Here is a 24,837-nt window from a genome sequence, read left to right as displayed (position 1 = left end):
CCAAGGATCATGGAGTCCAACCCTCAGCCCTGCACAGGCCCAGCCCCAAGAGTCACCCCCTGTGCCCCAGAGGATCAGTCAAACCCTCCCTGAGCTCTGGCAGCCTTGGGGCTGTGCCCACTGCCCCGGGGAGCCTGGTCAGTGCCCAACCAGCCTCTGGATGAAGATGTGTTTGGGGTGAAGCCCTACAGCCACCAGCAGAAGCCCCTGCAGAGTGACGGTGATGCTCCAGCAAACCTGACAGCCCCGAGCCAACGCGGCTCGCGGACACCATTACCCAGGACTAGCAAAAAAGCAGGATCCCAAACTGCTTCCTCTCCATTCCCTGGAGCCAGACGGACATCAACAGGCCACTGGGATGAGACAGAGCCATTTCGCTCCCTGGAGTGGCCCCCAGCCAAGCAGATGCCTCAGCACGACGTTCTACAGATCCGGCCCCATCCCCGTGCCGGGAGCGCCTTGCCGGGCGCTGAAGTCACCTCAAAGCGTTGGCTTGGGCAAAGGAGTCTCCAACTTGACTGCAGTTTTCCCATCCAGTCCCAAACTGCTCTTCCCTTCCCTCCCCATCCTTCCTTCCTCCATCTTGGTAGTCTTCTCCTTCATTAATAACCTGCTAATTATCTCAGCAGCTTGGAACCGGGTTGCGGCGTGGAATTAGAACCAGCTTTTCATTTTGGCACCCGCCACTCCGTCTAATTAATAAGACAAGAGAAAGCCAGAACATGTGGGTCAGCCCTGAGTGCAGGGAAGGGATTGGTCAGACATGCCAGCACTGGGATGCTCTGAAGCTGGTCTTGGCGAGGGTGGGTTTCATTTTGGGGCCAAAATGGGGAAAAAAAGAAGATAAGGCTTTCCAGGCTGGTCGCTCCTCTTGCTTTTCCTCCTTTTAACTCAAAATCTGGACCAGTGGAAAGCCTGCACTCCATCTTCATCACCTCTTTGCTGGGGAGGGAGTGGGGAAGCAATGGCAAGGCTTGAAGACGTGTTTTGGCCAACCCTGCCGTGCTGAGCAGCCCGAGGTGCCCACAGAGCCCAGACTGTCGCAGGCGGGTTTTGAGGGAGATCTGGAGAACGACTGGAGGAACCTGGAGCTGAAGGAGGGATCGGCGTCACTCGCTGGGTCGTCTCCCCACTGCCTTGGCACGAGCAAGTGGCCGCCAAATCCAAATGGAATTGCTTCCCAGCTCCCTGGATGCAGGCAGGAGGCCGAGCACCCCGTCCTGCAGAGCTGAGCTGGGGTGACGCATCCCTTCCCCGCCGCCCGCTCCACCCATGGCAGGGCGACGCCTCTGGGCGCTGCCGCAGAGTGGTGGCACCACCAAGGCACCACCATCCTGCTCTGGACCCACCAGGGCGCTGGTAGAGCACCGACTCCCCTCCCTGCACCCGCAGGAGTTCTCAGGCTCCCCTCGCCCACCCTGCTGCCGGTAGAATCCCCCCGGCCACCCACCGTGCTCAGGGGAGAGCTGATTTACAACTTGTTGTTGCTGCCACCGAGCAACTCCTGTTGTTGCTGCTTCCTCCGGGCTTCCCTGGCTGCCAGGATGCCCCCGATGGGCGGCAAGGCACTGCCGGAGCTGCCAGGCCGGGGTGGCAGAGCGTGGCTCCTGGGGGAGCAGCGCTGCCAAATTGGGGTTCTAGCCCTTTAAATCCGATCCAGTACTGCAAAAAAAAGGACGAGCGAGCAGGAGAGAGCCTTCAGACTCTTTTAATTAAAGCTTGTACCATATTCCGTGTTCCCAAGTCACGGCAGTCACTCCGGCTTCTCCAGGACATCTCGGGGCTCTCCGGCACCGCGACATGGATGGGGGGAGTCGCTCACCTGGGACCGGCGGCAGGAGGTACGCACGGAGGGACGGGGCTGCTTGCATGGCTTCTCCCCCTCTCCTGCTGGCAGCTGGAAGCATCCCCCCGGTTTGTTTTTTTTTTTTCCCCGTGTTTTCGTTTGCTGGAGAGAAAGTCTGACGCGATGCTCGCGGCTCCCGGGGCAGGAGCATCCTCCCAAAGCTCACCTGGGGGCGAGGGGCTCCCCGTCCTGCCCCGCTCTCTCCCCTCTGCTCTCCCTCCCTTTAAATGATTAAGTGCATGACCTCGAGTCGTGTTTGGTTTGGTTTGGTTTTTTTTTCCCCCTCGCTCCTTAAATCCCAGAGCTGCCATTCAGCAGAAGATAAGTTGGGCTGCCCGCTCCATAAATCACCGCTGAAGTTGGTCGCGGTCTCGCCGCTCTCGCCGCCGGTTGCCCCCTCTGGCTCCTCTCCCTCTGCCTCCCCAGGTTAGGAGAGTTTTGCCATATCCTTCCATGCGCATTGCAGAGCATTTCTTCCGAGCCTCATGGACCAGAACCCAGGGTTATTAGGAGAGACAGCGTTGTTTTCACGCCGGAGTCTCATCTCCTCAGCAGAATAAGCTTCAGCTGGGCTTATAAATCGCCTTCAGCAGGAACATTGTGCACAGAGAGCAGCTCACTGCTAACTGCCCCAACATTTACCTGCTAGCTCCCCCAATATTTACCTGCTAACTACCCCAACATTTCACTGCTAACTGCCCCAACATTCACCTGCTAGCTCCCCCAATACTTCACTTCTAATTACCCCAACATTTACCTAACTCCCCCAATATTTACCTGCTAACTCCCCCAATATTTATCTGCTAGCTACCTCAACATTTACCTACTAACTACCCCAACATTTCACTGCTAACAACCCAATATTTACCTAACTCCCCCAATATTTACCTGCTAGCTACCCCAACATTTCACTGCTAACCACCCTAATATTTAACTGCTAACCCCCCCACGTTTACCTGTTTATTCCCCCAATATTTCACTGCTAACTCCCCCAACATTTCACTGCTAACTACCCCAATATTTACCTCTAGCTACCCCAACATTTCACTGCTAACCACCCCAGTATTTACCTGCTAACTACCCCAATATTTCTCTGCTAACCACCCCAATATTTAACTGCGAACTCCCCCAATATTTAACTACCCAACATTTCACTAACTCCCCCTCTCACCCATTGATTTCCTCTCCTCCTGACTGAGTGATCTCTCTGGTTATTTATTTCCACAAGGCTATTTCTTTAAATTAGGTATTATGCTTCCTTCCTCCCCGTCTCGGGCTGGTGCATCATTAGGGTGCCCTGACCTCAATGAGAGCCTGTTTTTCTCTTGGCAGTGGGTCCCAGGTGAGGTTGGGTCTCTCTCCTGCCCAGATCCCCAGAGGGAAACAGGCTGTGCCAGGAAATATTTGTCCCGGTGCCTATCTGAGGTTAATAACACTTTTGACAAATAGCAAACCTCCTCGAGGCTTGAAATAGGGTTGGAAAAGCAGCCACTAATCTCCTGGAGAAGAGCTCGCTGGTGGCCACCTCTCTCAGTAAATCAGGGGCCGAGTTGTTGGTGTGCGACACCAGCGCAGCAAAACAACCTCCCCCTGCTAAAGCACCAGGAAAACACCCGGCCTTGCCAGCATTCCCCAGAGCTTGTGCAGGGAATCCTGAGAGCTCAGCACGGCCCAAAGCCCACGGCACTGCGGGACTGGGGCGGGAAGATGGGTTTTTTTTCCTCACTGCCGGTGTTTGCCATAAGTGAGAGAGCGACGGGACGGGGAACGTGGAAGTGAGCAAGGGAAGAGGAGCCGTGTGTCGGTGTAGGAGCAGCTGAGCAAGAGCACCTGGAGGGATCAGGTGGTTTGTGGGCAGCAAGACACTTCAGCTTGAGCAGTTGAAGGAATGAAACTTAAGAGAGGAGGAGGCTGAGAGCAAAAGCAGAGATGCCAGGACGGAGTGAAACCCACTCCAGGATTAACTCATGGGCTGCAGGGCTGGGGAGGGAAAGGGATGTTGTGTTTATTGGTTTCTCTGTTCAGGGTTGTTTTCCTCAGTGGCTCCCATCCCTTTGGTAGAGATTTAACCATTTGTGACTTTTGGTGGCATGAGGAAGAGCTTGTCCTTTGTGTCCCAGACATGGGATAATAACTCCCTTGTTCCCAGCTTGCAGAACAAATGACCTGGCAAGGAAACCTGAAAGGGCCTGAAAGTCAAAAAACCTGTTCCTGTGGGCTGAGCAGGGCAAAGTGTTCTTGGGTGAAGCCCCTGAAACCTGGTTCCTTCAGCCAGCAGAGCTGGAAAACACAGAGTAGGGTTTGAAAACCACCAAAAAATACAAGCGAGGGGAGGAAAGACAAACAAAATGTACATCTTGGTTCAGCAAAGCATCTCCAGCCTTGCAAGCATAAGGAGGGTGGGGAGTAATTATTTATAGTGCCATCAGCAGAAATAATGGGATGAAATGAAGGGCTGAAAAGTTTTGCTGACTCTCAGGGAATGTGTCCTGGCAGGGATGGATATTTCCCGGGCCCAGCCCTTTGCGTCTCCAGCGCTCCCAAACGTGCAGCCTGGAGAGGCAGGGAAGGAACCCACAGGGAGCAGCTGGGCAGAGACACAGAGCTGAGCCCACCACGAGGATGGAGCTTAAATACCAGCTACAACTTCCCCCCTGAGCCACCTCTGCTGCCCAAGCCTGGATTTATCTCCTGCTGGATTCCTGAGCTGGGACAGGAGCAGCCTCGGCGGCGGGGAAGGGCTGGGTGGCCAGGTTTGGCTTTTCCATTCTAATTCTGTGAATATTGAGATTAAAAAGGGAGGGAGGGAGTAATTTTTGAGCTCAGCAGTTAGTGGGATTGAGTGCTTTGTGCTCTGTAATTAAGCTCTGAGTCCTGAGTCTCAGTGACGCTCTTGAACCCGATGACAAAAGGATTGGAAGGGTTGGCAGGCAGGGAATTGCTCACCTGGCATCACTCGCAGTAGAGGTGACCTGGGCAAGGTTTTCTTTTCTAAATTGAGGAAACTGAGCTTGGACTCTTCTTTGTGGCTTTGTGATGACAAAAAGGCCTCTTTTTTTCCCCTTTTTTTTTCTAATCTTCTTTCTTCACCTGGGAATGATGAGCAGTGTCAAGGTTGTCCCTCCCCGTCTGAGGTTGTCGCAGGTGGAAAGGGTGGATTTGAACCTGGATCAAGTTGTGGGCTCTCAGCAGGTGTGGCAGACAGACACAAACATCCTTCCTAAAAATCTCTGTGCCACAGGTTTTCCATAGTCCCAGAGCCCTTTCCTTCCCCCGGGCTCCTTGACAGCACCACGAGAGACCAGTGCCCGGGTGGGCACAAAGATCTGAGCTTCCCTGGTCCCACCAGGCCATTTGCTCCATCCTGCCTGTCCATCTCCAACCACCAAAGACTTTCCCACTGCAAACAAGAGCTGAATTTCTGAGGAACAAGCAGAAAAATTCTATTTTTATTGCAGGTAATAACCTTCCTTACTTCCTTTGCTCTGTACAGTGGAAAGAGCACAGGTACAAAAGGCATAACTCCGATTTTTGCTTTTTTCTTTGCCAGTCACCTTTAAACAACAGAAAACCTGGAGCAGGAAGGGACCAATATGTATTTGATGAAGATAAAACCTAAATTTACTACTTCTAGCTGCTAGAAATGAATATATTCTCCTACTCAGAGCAAAGGATGTATGTCAAGCCCATTCTACATCTCTGGCAGAATACTGCAGTTTGAATTAGTGTGACAAATTAAAACCAGTCTACAGAAGTCCTAAATTGTAGAAATGGATCGTGTGAATGAAGTGGCACAGTTATTAAGAGGAATGTTGGAGGTGTAAACATCAGGGTGGAGGGATCAGAGCAGCCACAGCCAGGGAATTCAGCAGGATCCAGATATGGATCGGGAGAACCTGCAGGGCTGGATCATCTGATCATCTGTGCTGATCCCCTGGGGGGTTTGGCTGGATTCAGGTGGCCTTTCAGAGCAGGTTAATCCACCTTAATGCCACAGCCTTGTCTTCTTTGATGTTTTTACCTTTTTTTTTCCCCTCCTCCTTCAGGGTCTGTTATTCCCCTTTGAACATTAGCCACTCTCAGTGTATTATTTTAACCCCCCGTTTCAATGGAAGGAGGTAAAAGGCTGCCCAGACAATGCAAACCTGGCTTTCCACGGCCACCCAGAGACTGCCAGAAATCAATTGTCAGCTAGAGGCTGATCTTTAGATAAAGTTAAGCCACACTGTATCAGAAGCCCTGGGGATCCTTGAAAGTAGATTTTCAAGAAATTCCCGTGCAGATGTTGCCCGGTTTGATGGAGGTTTCACCCTTTAAATCCTTTCGTGCTGCGACCTGGGCTGCTCAGGAGCTGAATCCCTCTGAATTCCTCCCGGCTCCAGCCAAAGCAAGGGCTCCAGTTTGAGAACTGCTTTGGGAGCCCAAGGCACTGTTTCAAAGTGGATTAATAAACCCTCAGGAGCTGCTGATGCTTTGCTGGAAGCTGGCAGGATGCCCCTGCTGGCTTTGGAAAGGTTCCTCTTGGAGGCTCCACTGCAGGAGCAAAGGCAGGAATGGTCTGGCACAGCCAGAGCTGTAAGTGAAACAGGAACACAGGAATCTTCTGAGAGGGTGTTTTTATTTGTGCTCCCTCATAAATCCAGTGGGGAGAAACAGCCCATGAAGCTGGGAAAGGATTAACTTGAGAAGAGCAAAGGTCTCCCAGGGTTTAAGAACAGGAAAGTTGCTGGTTCTTGAGAGCAAGGAGATGCTCCAGGATTGGTGCTGTCACAGAGGAGCCACCAAGCCTGGCTGCCCCTTGGACCTGCTGCTTGTGGTGATGTGACAGCACAGTACAGCTCCAGAGCTGCAGGAGGGGAAACCTGGAGGATGTCACAGAATCCCAGGGTGGGTCAAACTGGAAGGGACCCCAGTGGGTCACTGGTGCCACCTCCCTGCTCAGGCAGGGCCAGCCCAGAGCACAGGGCACAGGATTGTGTCCAGAGGGCTCTGGAATATCCCCAGGGAGGAGACTCCAGCCCCTCCCTGGGCAGCCTGTTCAGAGCTGGGGCACTGCCCAGGGAAGAAGTTCTTCCTCCTGTCCAGCTGGAGCTTCCTGGGCATCAGTTCCTGCCCGTTCCTGCTGGGCCATTGCTGGGCCCCCCGAGCAGAGCCTGCTCCATCCTCTGCCCCCTCCCTGCAGCCCCTGACACACAGTGGGAGGGCCCCTCTCAGGGTCTGCTCTGGAGGCTGAACAGCCCCAGCTCCCTCAGCCTTTGCTGCTCAGGGAGATGCTCCAGTGCCCTCCTCATCCTCACAGCCTGCGCTGGCCCCGCTGCAGGAGCTCCCTGGCCCTGCTGTGCTGAGGAGCCCGAGCTGGGCCCAGCCCAGGGCTGGGCAGAGGGGCAGGATCCCCTCCCTGCCCTGCTGGGAAAGTGTTAACCCCGGGGGGGGCGGGGATCCGCTGCTGGCTGGTGGCTCCTGGGAAGGGTGAAGTTCTTCTGTCCTGGTGATGGAGATGATGTTGCTACAACGTGTGTTACACTTGTTACTGTGCTGTAATGTGTGAGCTGGGATGGTGCCAAGAAACTTCTGCAGGATGGCATTGCCCCCTGGCACTGCACAGCCATCCATGCAGAGCTGTGGTATTTTTGTCAGTTCCTCTCAACGAGCTTCCATCCAAAAACCCATTTTCTGGAACAAAAGCTGCAGATCCAAGAGCTGTTGTAATGCTAATAACACCGGGGGGGATTAATCCCAACCAATCCTGGCCTCAGAGAACAATCCAGAGCAAAACCTGGTGGGGCAGGACCCCGAGCAGCTGAGGGTGTCAGACTCAGCCAGGAGCCCCTCTGCTCCCACCCAGCAGAGCCTGATCCCACAGCCAATTGTTTTCTGAGTTCCTGATGACCAGAAAGAGTGGGAAAACAGATTCAGGCATTTTAGATAATCCTAACCCATAAAAAGAAAACAGCTGGAAGAGTAGAGATGGGGTTTTTTCTCCCTCAGCTTGGCCCATGGACCAAAGGTGCAGTTTTGTCCTGTGACCTGATTGAAGCAGCACAATCTCACAGCGCTTCTCAGGATGTCTGATGAATATTTTATCCCCTCCTGAAATGTAAGTTGTAAAAGATGGGCTTTCTCCAGGGTACAAGGAGAAGATGGATCTGTGGAAAATGCTCTCAGTGCTCTTTAAACCCCAGCTGAACTGCGTGGCTGCAGGGAGAGGGTTTATGATGAGGTGATGTGGGCTTGGTCTGGGTTTGGCACAAAAGGCAGCAGGGGCTCCACCTTGGGTCTCATTTAAGGCTTGAGAAAACCATCACAGCTCTGGAGGGGCTGAGAGCAGCCAGAGGCACCAGGAAACCTTGAACAGTCCTACTGACCCCTTTTGCTGACCCTCTTTCTGCCGCATGGCAGCTGCTAAAAACCCAGCAGACCTTGTTGTGAGTAAGAGGGACACCCCAAACTGCTCAAGGGTGGGCCAGAGGCAGGGGCCAATTGTCACAATCACAGATGTGCTCTGGTGGTGGAACTAGATGGGCTTTAAGGTCTCTTCCAACCCAAACCTTCCTGGGATTCTGGGATTCCACGACAAGCCTTGGCACTCACAGGATGGTTTTCCAGAGGTGAATGTCCCAGGCAGGATGGCACGAGGGGAGCTGCTCTGTGTCCATGTATATCCACGAGCAGGAGGGCACAGGAGTTTCTGGGACCTTGGGAGCAGACATGGGGCTGCAGACCTCGGTCTCTGTGAGCATAAAATCACAGAATCACAGAATCCCGAGGGCTTGGAATGGAGCTTAAAGACCCTCTAGTCCCAACCACCCACTGCCACGGGCAGGGACACCTCCCACCAGACCAGGTTGCTCAAGGCCTTATCCAGCCTGGCTTTGAGCACTGCCAGGGTTGGGGCATCCACAACCTCCCCTGGGCAACCTGGGCCAGTGTGTCCCCACCCTCACAGTAAAGTGAAGGTGTCCCTCCACATCATCTCATGTGCTGCTGGAGAGTAGATTTGAAGAAAATAAGGTTTGTTCATAAAAAAGTACTGGCAGTGTGTGGGAGGAAGCTGTGAAGGAAGGACGAAGCTGGAGACACATGCTGGTGTTTCCTTGCTGCTGAGATACATCCCCCAGGTGTGGAGAACAGAGTGCTGTGATGCAAAACACCTTTTCATCAGTGTTGGTACAGCACAGTAGGCTCTTGGTCTAAGACTCAGAGCCCGGGACTAATTCTGGGACCTGGAGGAACCGGAGTCTGCCACTGTGGCTTCCCCCTTCCCCTCCCTGAAGGTCTCTTTAAAAAAAACCACCATGAAAGTCCCTTAAAAAAAAAAAGATATTTATTTTTTCAGATGCTATTTCCCACGTCAGATTCACCATAAAGGATTTTAAAGAGCAGATTAGCTGACTTAAATAGCGTGAATTATGAGGAGAACCTGCTCTGTGCAAAGGACAGGGTCACAGGGGATGATTCACCAGGCTTTTTCTTGACCATTAGTTAAACACTTTCTGTCACAAATGTGATCCACATAAAATTGCTGGAGGATTTCTTCCAGCTCTCAGTGTCCAGAAGCTGCAGGAGGAAACATTTTCTTCCCTGCCAGTAGATAAAAGGCCACATGGACTCAGGGCAATGGTGTTGGAGCTCCTTTTCTCAGGACAAATTCCCCTCTCACCTGATCTCCTGGAGTGCAGTCCACACCTTCTCCTCCAACTTCCCAACCTGGAAAATTCCTGAGCTGAAAGCTGTGGCTGTCTCTGTTTCAATGCATGTTATTCCTCCTTGAACCTATTTCTGCTTTTGAGCACCTCCTGGAAAAACCCAACAACGTGACTGGGCCCTATCTGCCAAAACACTTCCTCTGCCACCTTCTCTTTATTTTAAAAAGTTATTCCTTGGTAGTTTCATCAGGTGCCTCTTAAGCCTGGAGCTGTGAGAAACAGCAAGTCCTTGCTGTCTATTCCCTTTCTCTGTGGAGTTTCTCCCTTAAAACCCTTCTTTTAATAAGTGTCTCCTCCAGCCCTTTCAGCCCCCTCTTTGCCAGACTGAAGGGCCCTGAAGTGTCGATGTACTTTTGTGCACAAGCCACTCTCTGTCTCTGCCCAGGCTCAGTTCCCTCCTCTCCCCTTTCCTTGCTGTGTTATCTCCCTTCTGGAGTGTCCTGAGCAGGGCTTGATTCACCCTGGGGGTGCAGGGTGGGTTCACACAACAGTAGAGTTTCAGTTTTGGTCTCTATTTCTCGCCCAGAAACATCTCACCTTATGTTTTCCCGTGGCTGTGCTGGATGTGGAGTGGATGTTTTCCAAGCAGCATCCAAGTTTCTCCCAGTAAATCCTCCCTGAACAGCAATTCCTAGTTCAGAGCTCTTCATCTGGTAGGAGACCATGGGGTGTTTTCCTCCTGTGCTTTTGGCACTGAAATTCAGCTCTTTGTTCTTCAGACATTGGATTTTGTGAGGGGTTTTTTTGGGTTTTTGGTTTTTTTTGCAGCTCTTGCAACCAACTCAGGTTTTGCTCATCCTGATTGATTTTGCCTCTAATAAACGTTGTCATCTCACTCCTCACCCCCCTCCCAGGGAATTCCTGACAAACCAGGGGATATTTTACAGGGGTTGCAACAGGGGGTTACTTTCATTATGGAAAACTGTCCATCTTTATTCCTTCTTTCCCCACCTCCTTCATCCTGAAAACAATGCCAACCATCCCTTACCCTCCCACCAGGCCCTGTCTCTCCTCTCTGTGTGTTTTCCTTGGGGGTCATTTTTCAGCCCCAGCAAACCTCCTTCCCCTGCTATTTCCTGTTGTCACCTCTTACAGGTTGTCATTCCACCCCATTTTTGGCCTGTCCCACTGTTCCTTCCCGTGCAATTTGTCACATCCAGGCATCTATTCCCTTTCTGAACACCCTTGTGCTTTTTGAGTAATGCCTTTTAACTTTCCTGCTCTGCTGCACAACCCTTTTTTTTCCTTTTAACTCTGGTTGGTTTGGCAATCTGTGATTATTCCAGGCTTGAAATAGAGAGCTTAAAGCAGTTATTTTAATCTTTTAACTTCTCCCTTTTTATTGCTTTTTCGAGCAGCTCCTTAATTTTTAATGCAGTTGTATAAAAATCGATGTATTATGTATTTATAAGTTTAGATATATTTAGTGTAATATTTTTAATATATAAAGATGTGTGTATATATGGTGAATATATATATTTACAGTCACATGAGCACTGCGAATATCTTGAATTTCAGAGCAAAACAGAGCTTGTTTTCTGCTTCCAGAGTCAATAATTTTGCATTCAGTAGTTATTTATGGTCTCCAAAAACTATTTCAGAGCTCATGCCTCGTGAGGTGTGGTGGATGGAGCCAACCCAGTGTGTGTCCTGGGTTCACAGAGCTCCCCAGGAGCCTCTTCCCAACAAAATCCCAGTGCCAGCTGTATGGACACCCACAGGGGTGTCCCCATGTTTTGGTTTCCAGAGGCAAAAATCTTGAAGAGAACCCCTCTGAGCTGTGCTCCACCATCCTCCCTGCTCTGGAGGGGCTGATAACTCAAGTGTAGCTGGTTTCCACTTCTCAATTCCAGCTGGAGATGGTGTCTCCAGTCACTGGCCAGGAGAATCCAGGGCCATGGTGGGAATCAGGATTCCAGCCCTTTGCACGTGGATACGTGCCCTGGATACCACATCAACCCAAGGGATGCCCTCCCTGCCTGAGCCACATCTTCAGAAAGCAATGAAACTACTCCAGGTGGAATTCACCGTGTTGGAATCATGGAATCACAGGAGCACTTAGGCTGGAAAAGCCCTCTGAGATGATGGAGTCCAACCATCCCCCAGCACTGCCAAGGCCACCACTAATGATGTCCCCAAGTGCCACATCCATGTTTGTAAACCCCTCCAGGCATGGGGACTCCACCCCTGCCTGGGCAGCTGGGCCAGGGCTGGACAACCCTTTCCATGGAGAAATTTTCCCCAATATCCAACCTGACCCTCCCCTGGCACAGCTGGAGGCCGTTCCCTCTCATCCCATCCCTTGTTCCCTGGGAGCAGAGCCCGACCCCCCCCCAGCTCCCCCCTCCTGTCAGGGGGTTGCAGAGCCAGAAGGTCCCCCCTGAGCCTCCTTTTCTCCAGGCTGAGCCCCCCCAGCTCCCTCAGCTGCTCCTGCTGCTCCAGCCCCTTCCCAGCTCCACTCCCTTCCCTGCACACGCTCCAGCCCCTCAGTGTCTCTCTCATCAGGAGGAGCCCCAACCTGCCCCCAGGATTTGAGGTGGTGCCTCACCAACGTGGAATGAAGTCACAATATTGACATCAACACTTGGGCACTGACGAGAATCTAAAACCCCTTTCCTTTGGAAGACACTCCTGCGTTGCTGTGACAATGGTCAAATTAGAGGCAGGAGGGCTATTCAGGCAGGCCTAAATTAAGTAATAATTGAAATGTTTGAAGGAAAATGAGTATGGCTGTTCAGGGTCAGCCTTAAATATGTTTTGCTAACAGCTTGCAGGAAAAAATTTTGATGAAAATTGCAGTGCTGTGTGAGAGAGGACTGGCTTTTATTTCAAAGCAAAGAAGAAGAGCAGGAGAGGAAGGAAGGGGGAGGACACACGAGAGCACAGTTAATAAGATGTATAATCAAATTAAAACTTTTGCACAGTTGAGGTAAAACTGCAGAGTTTAAATCCACAACATATTTTGTTTACCAAAGCCCCTGAATGTTTGAAAGCACATTTGACTAATACATACCTCCCGTGCTTTATGGGGTATTTATTTAATGTAGATAAGTCAGGGAAGCGAAGCACTTTTTGCTAAGTAATGACTCAAATTGCTGCTGAAAAACAACAGAAGCAGAGAAAAAGTTGTTCTAGAGAACTCAGGAGCTGCCAGCCAGGCCCTGTTTGAGAATAATGTGTAAATTCAAATGCAGCAACTTCACTTGATGGCCCATGAGGTGAGGGGAGTCGGGTGTTCCGAAAAATCCTCACGTTTGCTTTCCTGAGCCAGGAAAATCAGCTCCTGATTTCTACAGCAGCACCAGTTTCGTGCTATAACAGCCCCAGCTCACTCAGGCTCACGTGGCAGGAGGAATTTCTCCCTGGAAAGGGTGGTCAGGCACTGGTAGGGGCTGCCCAGGGAGATTTGGAGTCCCCATCCCTGGAGGTGTCCAAGGCAGGACTGGAGGTGACACTCAGTGCTCTGGGCTGGGGGACAAAGGGAGATCAGTCACAGGTTGGATAATCTTGGAGGGTTTTTCCAACCTCAAGTGATTCTATAAATGTGATTCTGTACCCTGGCACAGGTGACTTTCAGAGGAGCCCTATTTAAGATGCCAGGACAGGTGACAAGTTTTCAGATGTTCATCATCTGAATCCCAGTTCCCCCACGTTTCTGAATCCTGGGATCAAACCTTAGGGCACTCATTGCCCTCAGCATCCTCACCTGGGTCCCACCCATGGCCAGGAGCCCATTTAAGCTCAGTCCTGAGCCCTCAGCTCCAGTTTGTGCTGTTTGTGCCCATTTCCCTGGCAGGACCTCGGAGCTATATTGGAGATCCCTTTGCTCCCAGCCTGTCTCCTGGATGGACCTGCACTGTAGCTTTGTTTTCAGGCTCATCTGCTCCTGACTGAGCTTTTTGGGTGGAGCTTGCACTTAATTTCTCACCTTTTCAGTGGCTGTTACCAGCACTCTGAGTTCAGACCCCTCAGGACTTCTTTGGGGGGGCCACCCTTGGCCCCTGGTTCTGTTATTCCCACCACGGAGCAGATCCATCTCTGTCACTCCCTGACAAAGCTCTTCTTGACCTGCCCTTCCCTCCCTGAGCCTGTCCTGCTGAGGCAGTGCCAGCACAGGTGGCACTGACAGGGGGTGGGGTTGAGTTTGGCTTCACAGCCCCAAATCCAGGAGCTGATGGTGCCGAGGTCGGGAGGAGGATGTGGGAATGTGGTTGAAGAGGCCTCCTGAGCTGGATCAATGAGCACTGTGGGCTCCAACAACTGCTGAGCACCCTCCAGCTGAGCCTGGACACCCCTTAAACGCCCAACTCTTGGGCTGTACCACCCCTGCTTGGCAGAGGCTGCAGCTCTGAGCTCCAAGTAACTCTTTGCCATTCGACACTTGGCATTCCAGCCATCCCTATAAACACCTGCTGAAGCTCAGCTTAGATCCAGCCCTGCCAGATTTTCACCTAAACCCCTTTTATTTTTGGTTCCTTCGCTCTTGCTTTCACTCCTGGTCGGGTCTTTGAGGGCAGGAGCCTCTTGCTCCACCTGAGGTGCTTCCACCTTCTCCCAGCAGCACCTCTGGGGAATTCTCTGCAATTCCATGAAGGAAGTTGGGCGAAGGGGAGCAGCAATAATTTGCAAGTCCTGCCAACAAAAATCTCTTTCATTTTTGCTGTTGGTTTTTTTTTTTCCTCCCTGTACCTTGGCAAGGCTCTTTCCTGTTTTTCTTTCATTACATGGCAAATGCACAATAGGAACAGGAGGTCAATTACTCCAAATTCACAATTCCTAATTTTTCTGACATTGCCAGTTGCTTTTTCTAAAGGCAGTGAACAATGTGTGAAGTCCTTGTTGGGTAACAGACATAATTAGACTCTTTCTGAATTTCCAAGAGCTTTTGGGTGCTCAGCACACTCCTTCCCTAATACCCTGTGGCTCTGTATTTGTGCTAATAAACTGAATTGTGTCCAACTGACCCTGCAGATTTTGAGAACAGTATTGGAAGGCAAAGAAGGAACAGCTGGAATGGAAGATTCTGTGCAAGAATCCCATGTATGGATTTAGAGAAAAATATTGGTTTTGTCAAAATTCTTCCAGAAAAGCTTTACAGGTCCAGGGGAAGGGATAAGAAAGGATTGTTACAGATCCATGAGGTCAGATAAGCAGGGCTTGGTGGACGGGGAAAACATGAAATACTGCCTCTAAAAATAAAAATGAGTGAAATTTCAGCTGGGTGGGGACAAAAAGGCAGCTGCAGGGAGGAAAAGTGAAAATCTCAGTCAAATTATGACCAAGCTGACAGCTCTGTCCCTCTGCCAAAGTGGTACCTCCTGGTTTCGGTCAGGGGGGCAGTTTTGGGTCAACTGGAGCAGCTGAAATTTGCTGAATTCAAATTTAGAGGAATTAATAATTCCTTTCTAATTTAAAAAAAATTCACTGAATAATTTTCTTTCAGCGGATGGTTTTAGTTTGCACGGGAAGTTCTGAGTGGAGAGCTGAGTAACCCCCACCCCTGGGCTGGGGGCAAATGAGCCCCCAGGGACTGCTGGAGCTGCCTGGATGGGCCACAGACCCAGCAGCCATCCCTTGTGTTCTCCTGCTGCTGCCTTGCACTGTAGGAATAATTGGAACTGAATACTAAGAAAAAAACAATTTACTGTCTGTTTATTCCTGGTGGGATGAGATATATGAGCTCTGCACTCACTCCCAGGGAGTATTTAAGCATTTCTTGTAACAGGAGCCAAAGCAGCTCCTGGTTTCTGACAGCCTGGAGTTTAGGCCACGCTCTTTGCTGCTCCAAACCTGTCTGACTGGGCTCTCAGGCACTTGAGACATTAAAGTAGCATTTTGTACAAGCAAATCTCAGCAGCTCAGCTTGGTAAAGAGCAGCTTTGGTGCTTTCCAGTCCAGACTTTTATACCCCATCCCAAAATCCACATTAATCCCAGGTGCCAGCTCTGCTCTCAGACACTGAGGTGATTAAACCTCTTCCTTGTCCCTGTGTTAAAACACCAGAAAAGGCTCCAAGGGGCACTGAGTGATCCAGGCAGGGGGATTAGTTCCAAAAACCCTAAAAAACAAAAGCCACAAATCCCCACAAACAGACCAAAAAAAAAAAAACCCACCACCAAAAAGGCTCCAAAACAAACAACTCCCCCCTGACAAAAAAATCAACTCCCATAACATAATAATCAAAAATGAAACCAATTAAAAAGGAGGTCACCTGCCTCCCAGTGGACACCAGTGGGGCTCAGAGATGAACCTCCTCCCTGCAGTGGTGTCTGGGGAACTGGGCCGTGCTGGGCAGCCCTTCTTGGCTTTTATTCACTGCCAGAAAATGAAGTGCTTGTCACCGGCCACCACCCTTTGGCAGATTTGCTCTTTCTTCACTGGCTTAAAGCCACGGAGGAATTTGGAGTTGACTCAAGCTGAACTGCAGGTTCTGCTGAGATGAGCAGGAGAATGAGAAGTGTCACAGCCAGTGACCCTCGGGTGGGCTGGGGGTGCAAGGGGGGCTCTGCCTCCACCACTGCCCCACACAACTTACGAGCTGCACGTCGTGCTTTAGGAACAGCCACGGACCTGTTCGTGTCCTCCACAGCCTCACCCATGACCAGGCTGTTTCCCAACCTGAATCCCTCCTGAAAATGCCGGCAGAGGGAATTTAAGGCATTTCAGGAGTGCTCATGATGGTGTATTTCCATATTTCCATATTTCCATATTTCCATATTTCCGTATTTCCATCTTCCCATCCCCACCAGGAGCAGGGCAGACTGAGCTACACCCAACCTTCCCACCCTCTCTCCAGGTGCATTTCTTCAGCCTGTTTTCCAGCTCAGAGGGCATTAAGAAAATTATCCTTCCATCCAAGTGCCTGTGAGGGATGTCAGAGATCCTGGATGTTCCTGAGTGCCCTGGGAAGGACAGTGCTTTGTGTACGGAGGGGATGATGCTGCACTGCCTCCCTCCCCTCCTGGCTGCACCCTCCCAGCCCTCTCTCACACCTCTGAGCCTCTCCACTCTGCCCTGCCTCCCCTAGAGAGAAAAACGAGATGTGAGAGGAAAAAAGCACCGAGGAAAATCTGGGAATCCAGATGTCTCAGCATCAGTCCAAGCCGTGTCCTTCCTGGCTTGTAACAGGGAGCTTTGGAGTGAAGGAAAGCCCTGACCCCCAGCCAGCCATTGTACCTGCTCTCACCCCCTTCTCCAAGAGGTGAAGTCTGGAGCAGCTGCTGGATTTCATTTTAAATCTTCGGGTTTGGGCTATTAATAAGCCTGGAAAATAACCCACATGTTCTCTGAATTATGCAACAGATGTTAAATTCCCCAGGATGAAGAAGTGTCAGCCTGATGGAAGAAGTGATGTGAGGACCTTTCTTTTCCCCTTTGGGCTGCGTTTCTCCTCTTATTAACAAAATTGATTATCTGCTGAGGGAGAGACGGAGATAACTCCGATCCCCCACCAGCTCTGAGCCAATCCCGCCGTCCCCCTTCGCTTTGAGCTCGTGTTTGTGCCCTTCTTGCCTCTCTCCAGCAGCAGATTTGGAAGACAAGTGTCATCCAGATCGAAGTCCCATTGAAGGAATGTGTTGTGATGAGGAGCTGCTGAGTGAGTCACCGCCCGCGCTGGCACCGAGCGCTGGGGACGGGCCAGATCCTGACGCTTGGCAGGAAGAGCAGGAGGCAAAGGAGGAAAGGAAACTCAGGGCCAGGAGCTCTGCAGAGCTCACCCAGCCAAGGGGGCTGGGCTGCAAATGCAATCCCAGTTAACCATTTCAGTGCCACTGCACCCAGGGAATGGCTGGAGCTGTGTCAGGGCAGGCTCAGGTTGGATCTCAGCCAAAGGTTCTTCCCCCAGAGGCTGGTTGGGCACTGCCCAGGCTCCCCAGGGCAGTGGGCACAGCCCCAAGGCTGCCAGAGCTCAGGGAGGGTTTGACTGATCCTCTGGGGCACAGAGGGTGACTCTTGGGGCTGGGCCTGTGTAGGGCTGAGGGTTGGACTCCATGATTCTTGGGGGTCCCTTCCAGCTCAGCACATTCCATGATTCAGTGTTCCCAGCCTCACTGGGGCAGTGTGAGATGGACTGGAGGTGAGGACAGAGGAGGTGTCTTAGGCAGGAGGTTAAAAAGGGTTTCCTTCTGTCTCCTTTTTGATGATTTATTTTTTTGGAGGTTGTTGTTCCTGATCTTCCCCTGTCCCAGAGTGAGCACTCCTGGCTCCACATGGGGAAAGGTCCTGAGCAGCTCAGGATGGTTTGAACCAGGGTGGCTCTTCTTTGGATCCCTGTCTTAGTCCCTTGCATGAAGATTGAGGGCACACCTTGAGTATGAGGCTGCACCTCAGGTCCCAGTTCTGGGACCTTCATGACAAGAGAGACACTGAGGGGCTGGAGCGTGTGCAGGGAAGGGAACGGAGCTGGGAAGGGGCTGGAGCAGCAGGAGCAGCTGAGGGAGCTGGGGGGGCTCAGCCTGGAGAAAAGGAGGCTCAGGGGGGACCTTCTGGCTCTGCAACCCCCTGACAGGAGGAGGGAGCTGGGGGGGGTCGGGCTCTGCTCCCAGAAAACAAGGGACAGGAGGAGAGGGAACGGTCTCAAGCTGTGCCAGGGGAGGTTCAAATTGGATATTGGGGAAAATTTCTTCCTGGAAATGGGTGGTCAGGCACTGTCACAGCTTCTCAGGGTGGTGGTAGAGTCCCCATCCCTGGAGGTGGCACTCAGTGCTCTGGGCTGGGGACAAGGTGGGGATGGGGCACAGGTTGGAGTCAACGGGCTGGGAGGGCTTTTCCATCTCAATAATTCCAGGATTCTGAGCTGGAGGGAGGCTGTCACCAGCTGTGTGAAACACAGCTGAGCAGCCCCTTGGGAGAGAAGTTCATGAACATGGATTGAAGCCCCGGGGCCCAGGGGGACCACATTCCTGAGGCAGGCTGACAGCTGAGCCTCTGCTCCGCCCGAGGTGTCCCTGCTCCTGTCGGTGCCCCCTGGCTGCTCTCCTGAGGGGTGACTCTGCTCACAGGGTTGGTTCTGAGCTCTGCTGCACCATCTCCCATTCCACACCCACTGGCACCACGGCTGTGAGCCCTCGTTCCACCACAATGGGCCCTTTCCTCCCGGGAATGCTGCTGGGAAAACATGGCTCAAGGCAGAACGAGCTGATGGGGGGAAAGTCCTCCTGGTGTTCCACCACCAACAACATTAATGTGACTGTAGGGAAGGGCCCTCCTGGATTCTTCCTTCTTTTTTCACATCCTGTAGCAGGAAGAGGAAGGAATTGAAGTGAGTTCCTGCTAACTGTGAAATCCAGCAGGATTTGGAATGTACTGGGAATCTCCTAAGTGCTGATATCTAATCTGGACACCTGTGACAAGTCTGGGTCCCCCATGCAAAGAATTGATTCTTGGCCACTTTAAGGTAATAAAAAAGAAACGTGGAGTCTGGTGGACCAGATTCTGAGTGTTTTCCCCATTTCTCCACAGTTCCCCTTTCTTTGCCCTTCAGGAGCAGTTGACAGCCTTGTACTCTGTGTTATTCACCGCTCACCACTGATTAATGGGCCCCTAATGCCATTACTTGTTTCATTATCCAATCTGGGAGATCAGTCATTATCTAGGAATAAGAAAAGGCAATTTTTCACTGGCATTAAGTGGTTGGCTGGAGGGGTGAAGTGCAAGGTTCGCTTTTCAGAACAGGAGCAAGCCACTATTAGGGAGAAAAACTGCAGTGAAAGTCATCTGTGAGTTTGTATTGCCCAAGGAGTGGAGCTCAGCTATGGAGGAGGTGTTGCCAAACACAGAGATAAGGGAGAGAGTCCAAAAAAAAATTAGGACTGTATCGAGAAGGTGCTCTCAGAGGGTTGAGAATAACAATAATAATTGGAATTGATAATAATAATACACCTTGGAGGTCAGAGCTCGAGCTGTGGGTGCTGTGCAATTACAGACAAAACAGCAAATAAATTGTTGCTTCGAGTTCTCCTCCTCTGTTGGGAGGAGAGGAGCCAGACGGCGGGTGACAGATGGCAGGGGCGGGGGGTGACGGCGGCTGGCACGGCGAGGGCACGGCTGGGGCACCGGCAGGACCGCGGCTGGCACCGGGCGGGCACAGGAAGGATGACAAGGGGCATATGTGCATCACCTGGGGGCACCAGGGCCAGCACAGGGCAAGGGGGAAAGGGCCTGTTCAGAGTGTAAGGAGAGACTGAGAGGGTTTGATGTTGCAGGGTGACTGAAGGCATAAAATCATGGAATGTGCTGAGCTGGGAGGGACTCGCAAGGAACATCCAGTCCAACTCTCAGCCCTGCCCATCCCCAAGAGTCACCCCCTGTGCCCCAGAGGATCAGCCAAAGCCTCCCTGAGCTCTGGCAGCCTTGGGGCTGTGCCCACTGCCCTGGGGAGCCTGGGCAGTGCCCAACCAGCCTCTGGGGGAAGAACGTTTTCCTGAGATCCAACCTGAGCCTGCCCTGACACAGCTCCAGCCATTCCCTGGCTGCTGTCCCTGGTCCCAAAACGAATCAGGATGGTGGGTCAACCAGTCCAAGCCATGAAGGGTCCTGGCATGGACACAGTGGCTTGTCCTGGATGCAGAAAAGAAGGAGAGGTGTGTCCCTCATGGTGGGGAAGGAGCGCAGCCCGTGCTGGTGATGGACAGGAGCTCAGGGACACAGCACACAAGGTGTGTCAGACTCAGAGCTCTTGTGTGTCATGGCTGGAGAAGAGACACCTCCCTGGGGCCTTGGAGGTTGGGGGTACCTGTGGTGGGTGCCCTGCAGAGGGACCTGTGTGGCCCTGGCTCCTCGTGCTGTGCCAGGTGGTGGCATCACATCCCTGGAGCACGGGAGCACCTGCTGGACCAGCTCCCCAGGGCAGTGGGCACAGCCCCAAGGCTGCCAGAGCTCAGGGAGGGTTTGGCTGATCCTCTGGGGCACAGGGGGTGACTCTTGGGGCTGGGCCTGTGCAGGGCTGAGGGTTGGACTGATGATCCTTGGGGGTCCCTTCCAGCTCAGCAGATCCTGATGTCCCATGGGAGGGAGGTGGGCACACGCTGTGCAGGGACCCTGTGCTGCCGTGCTCCAGGCTGGCACCGGTGGCACTGGGCTCACAGCGTCACACGTGGATGTTTGGAGGTGCCTTGCCAGCATCTTCCCAGCGCCCCTGAGCCAATCCCTGTGGATGCTGCAGGTCTGGGCTGCAGCTGGAGCCAGCCCTGGCTGCTCCACTTCATCTGTGCCAACCCTGCCCTGCGAAACACCCGAGCCAAACGCCCTTGCCCCCTGGCAGGAGCAGGGCTGTGTCCCGGAGCGCAGCATTCCCATGGCATCTCCACATTCCCTGCAAAGCCAGCTTTTATTTCCAACTGAACATCTGTTCCAGATGTGGCCGCGCTGCCATTGTTGTCCTGCTCCTCACTGAAAGGCTGCCATGAATTATTGAGAGATGGGCTCTAAATAAATGATAAAGCGGGACCGTGCCTGCGCTGAAGTTTTTTTCTGTCCACCCCTTCCAGAGTCACACTCCGGGCTTTGATGTCCCCATGATGAGCTCACCCAGCGCCCAGAACCTGCCAGCTCACCCTCCTGATGGGGCTGATCGAGGAGCGAGGAGAGGGGCAGCCCAAGCATGAAGGTGGCCGAGGGGACGAGTCTCCCGGGGAGAAGGAGAAGGAGGAGCCGCAGCAGAGGATGAGACAACCCGAGTTTCCCTCCTGGCAAGTGCTTTTCTCCTCTCAAATCCCCCCTCCCCTGCACAGGGCTGGGAGGGGGGGGTGCCAGCTCCCAAAGCTGGGCGGTGGGGATGGTGGTGGGGCTGGGAATGTGTTGGGAATCTCGGGGCCAAAAGGATTTGGAGCTAAAATCCCGGAGCGAAACCTCACAGGGAGTAAACACAGACATCCCCACCCCATCCACGGGCACGTGATACGAGGGCAAGGGCACTCTGGGGCTGAGGGTCCAAACCACCCTAAACCACTGTGGGGCCAAAGCAGCCCCTCCTTTTTTTGCTGGCTCTCCTCTGGGAAGTCCGAGTGGAATTTTGGAAGCCTGGTAGCCTTGGAAATTGATTTTATTTAAATTATTGTTTCTTTTTTTTCTTCCCCATTTTGAAAAATGGCTTGACTCACAGTTGCATGAGGCTGTGGAGACTTGCAGCAGACCATCTGTTTCAGCTGTTAGCAGTCATTAATTTTTTCATATTTTTTGCTACTTTGGAGACACTTTGGGAGAAAAAAACCCATGTTCTCGATGGCATTGGAGGACTTCAAAGTCAGTAATGTTTTTTTTCTCATAGAAACAATATACAGGGAATGCAGTTGTTATAAAAGAATTCCATTTTTATTGGGCTTTCTAGATGGGGAATTTGTCTCCTGTGGACATGCAGGAGGACAGAGTGTTTATCTGCTTTTCTCCATGAACTTGGCTAAACCTGCACTGCAATGCATGTTCTGAGGAGTATTTTTCTGGGTTAAATCTAAGGCAGAAAGGCTTTTATTTAAACAAAAAAAAAACAATACAGGGAGATTTTCTTTTAAGCCACTCCGTTTCTGGAACTAAGCACTTCCTGATTAAATCAGCCATATTGTCTCCAGTTATTCTACCCAGAAACTGGAAAATTACTCAACTCCTTTGACAGGTGCTCCCAGCTGATGGCTCAGGTTTGTGGATCGAGTGCTGGGGCTTGTGGCACGATAAATAACAGGACAAACTCCTCTTCTGACGCCCCCCACCCTCCAGCCTGGGCACTTTGCCCTCGTGCCCGTCGGTCCCTGAGCCAGCTCCTCTCGAGGTGCTGCCTCTGAGCCACTGCTGGAGGGTCAGTTCAGCTCAGCAAAGCCCTGGAGGGCTGTTCTCACCAGGGCCTTGGTGTGATGGGAGCCCACCAGGGCTGGACCTGCTTCCCCAGGGCTCGAGGGGCCCCGTCCCGCCGGGTCTGTCCCAGGGGTTCCCTCCTGCTTTCCCTGCGCTTCACGGGAGGTTTGAGGTGCAGCAAAACAACCTCCTTGATTTTAGCACCGAGTGACAGGACAAGGAGAATGGTTTTAGACTGCCCACAGAGCAGGGTTAGGTGGGATATCGGGAAGGAATTCTTCCTGGGAAGGGTGGTGAGGCCCTGGCACCTGTGACTGCCAGTGTGGCAGCTCAAACATCCCCCAAACTGCAGGTTCTTGGGACCTCCTCCCACCCGAGGAGAGATGGAGGAAGGATGTTCATCCCTCAGCCCAAGCAGCTTCACTCATTTCTACCCTGGGTTTGCCATCCTGAGAGAACTGCTGCTCCCAAAAACGGGATCACAGAACGGTTTGGGGGGAAGGGACCTCAAAGATCAACCAGCCCAACTGGTGATTCAGCCATTCCCACAGGGAATGGCTTCCCACTGCCAGAGAGCAGGGTTAGATGGGATATTGGGAAGGAATTGTTCCCTGTGAGGGTGGGGAGGCCCTGGCACAGGTTGCCCAGAGAAGCTGTGGCTGCCCCAGCCCTGGAAGTGTCCAAGGCCAGGCTGGTGCAACCTGGGCTAGTGGAAGGTGTCCCTGTGGCAGGGAGTGGGATGAGTTTTAACCCTTCCAACCCAAAGCATTCCATGATTCTATGGATTATAAATCGTGACACAAGATTTAAGGGGTGTTGGGAAATGGAAGAAGGTGCAGTATCTTGTATGGAATTAAGTGGTGGGAGATGGTGGCAGCTCCTCTAGAGGATGCTGAGGCCTTTGTCCAGCCATGAAGCCCTGGGCTGGTACTGGGCAGAGCAGAGAGCTCTGCACTGGGCTCATGGTTGTGCTGGTTTGGGTTGTGCAGCCCTGAAAGGATGTAAAACACGACCCAGGAACCTCCCAACCTGCTCTTGAGGCTGATGATGGTGGGAGGAGTCAGCAGGACGGAAACAGAGTGGCTTGACCTGCCTGTGACACCTGGGAAGTGACAGCCAGAGAGCTGTGGAGCACTTCCAACCATCCATTAGGACTGAAGCTTTCAGCAAAATTACAAAAGTGTCCTGGAAAAGGCTCCTTGGAGCTGGCCAAGGAGCTGATCCTGGGGTTGGGAGTGGGAGCTGCTTCCTGGCAGCTGCTGTGGGGCTGCACCCAGTTTGTGCCAGTGCAGAGTGAACTGGCACCGAGGGACGTGTGGGGTGGTGGGTCCTCCTGCCCCAGTGGTAACCCCAAATATCAGAGTCCATAGGATGTGCCCTGAGAGCTCAACATCAGTGTGAGCTCTGTGTGATCCCACATGAGTTTCCGAGTATGGACTGGATCCACTTCTTGTCCTTTTCCAGGACATGTCCCATCCCTGCTCTCCTTGGAGCTGGCCAAGGGACACAGGTGGGTCCTCCTGTCCCTGTGACTGTGGCACAGGATGGTAAACCCCAAATATCTCTGCAGGGCAAAGCAAAGAGTCCATAGGATGTGCCCTGAGAGCTCAATATCAGCTCTGTGTGATCCCACATGAGTTTCCAGGTATGGGTTGGATCTACCTCTTGTCCTTTTCCAGGACATGTCCCATTCCTGTTCTCCTTGGAGCTGGCCAAGGAGCCATTCCCATGGCTGGGAGTGGGAGCTGCTTCTTGGCAGCTGCTGTGGGGCTGCACCCAGTTTGTGCCAGTGCAGAGTGAACTGGCATCGAGGGACGTGTGGGGTGGTGGGTCCTCCTGCCCCAGTGGTAAACCCCAAATATCTCTGTAGGGCAAAGCAAGAAGTCCATAGGACGTGCCCTGAGAGCTCAACATCAGCTCTGTGTGATCCCAAGTGCATTTCCAGGTATGGATTGGATCCACCTCTTGCCATGTCCCACCCCTGTGTCTCCTGCTCTCATTTTGTGCCCCGGGTGAAGGGGCACAGCCAGTGCCCTGTGGTGCTGCCAGCAGAAGGTGGGAGGATGAAAGAATTCACATCTGGAGGCTCAGAGATGTTCGGGGACTGCGTGGTTTTCATTTGAGGCCTTTCTGTTGTCGATTGAGTTAATTAGGATTAAAAAGAAGGAAAAAAAAAAAAGGAAAGAGAAGCAGGCAGGATGGCAGGACTGGGCTTTGGCTTTGGGTTTTTTTTCAATCAGAGGCCTGGTTTAGAGTGCTACAGAGCCAATTTTCATTTTGAAATTTCCTCTCATTTTCACTTTAAGGCTCCTCCAAAAGAATTTCGAGCTGCAAACTGGAAGGAGGAGGTGTTAGACTTCATAAAGCAACCCTCCAAATCTATGAATTGACTCGAAAAACACCTTCTGTTTTGTCCATTTTCTGAAAAGTCAATTTTCTGGACGGGCTTTCTGGGGCCTGGATTGAGGTTTGTAGGTTTGATGAAGAGGGAGGAAGGTG

The 24,837-nt window shown here is 52.3% G+C and overlaps 1 protein-coding gene across 1 annotated transcript in view; it reads left to right on the top strand.

Moving 5' to 3' along the window:
• The first annotated feature begins 1,675 nt into the window (after positions 1–1,675).
• The window catches only part of CALN1 (calneuron 1), a 163,197-nt gene continuing 140,035 nt past the window's right edge, over positions 1,676–24,837 (top strand). The window contains exons 1-2 of the mRNA XM_032707608.1: positions 1,676–1,841; positions 21,042–21,242. Coding sequence (XP_032563499.1) covers positions 21,115–21,242 — 128 coding nt within the window. The 5' untranslated portion in view covers positions 1,676–1,841; positions 21,042–21,114. The remainder of the gene's footprint in view (positions 1,842–21,041; positions 21,243–24,837) is intronic.

This window comes from Chiroxiphia lanceolata, chromosome 20 (genome assembly GCF_009829145.1).
Source record: "Chiroxiphia lanceolata isolate bChiLan1 chromosome 20, bChiLan1.pri, whole genome shotgun sequence".
Classification (NCBI taxonomy): domain Eukaryota; kingdom Metazoa; phylum Chordata; class Aves; order Passeriformes; family Pipridae; genus Chiroxiphia; species Chiroxiphia lanceolata.
The sequence above is the reverse complement of the archived record's forward strand: the minus strand, read 5'-3'. Positions and strand labels throughout refer to the sequence as shown.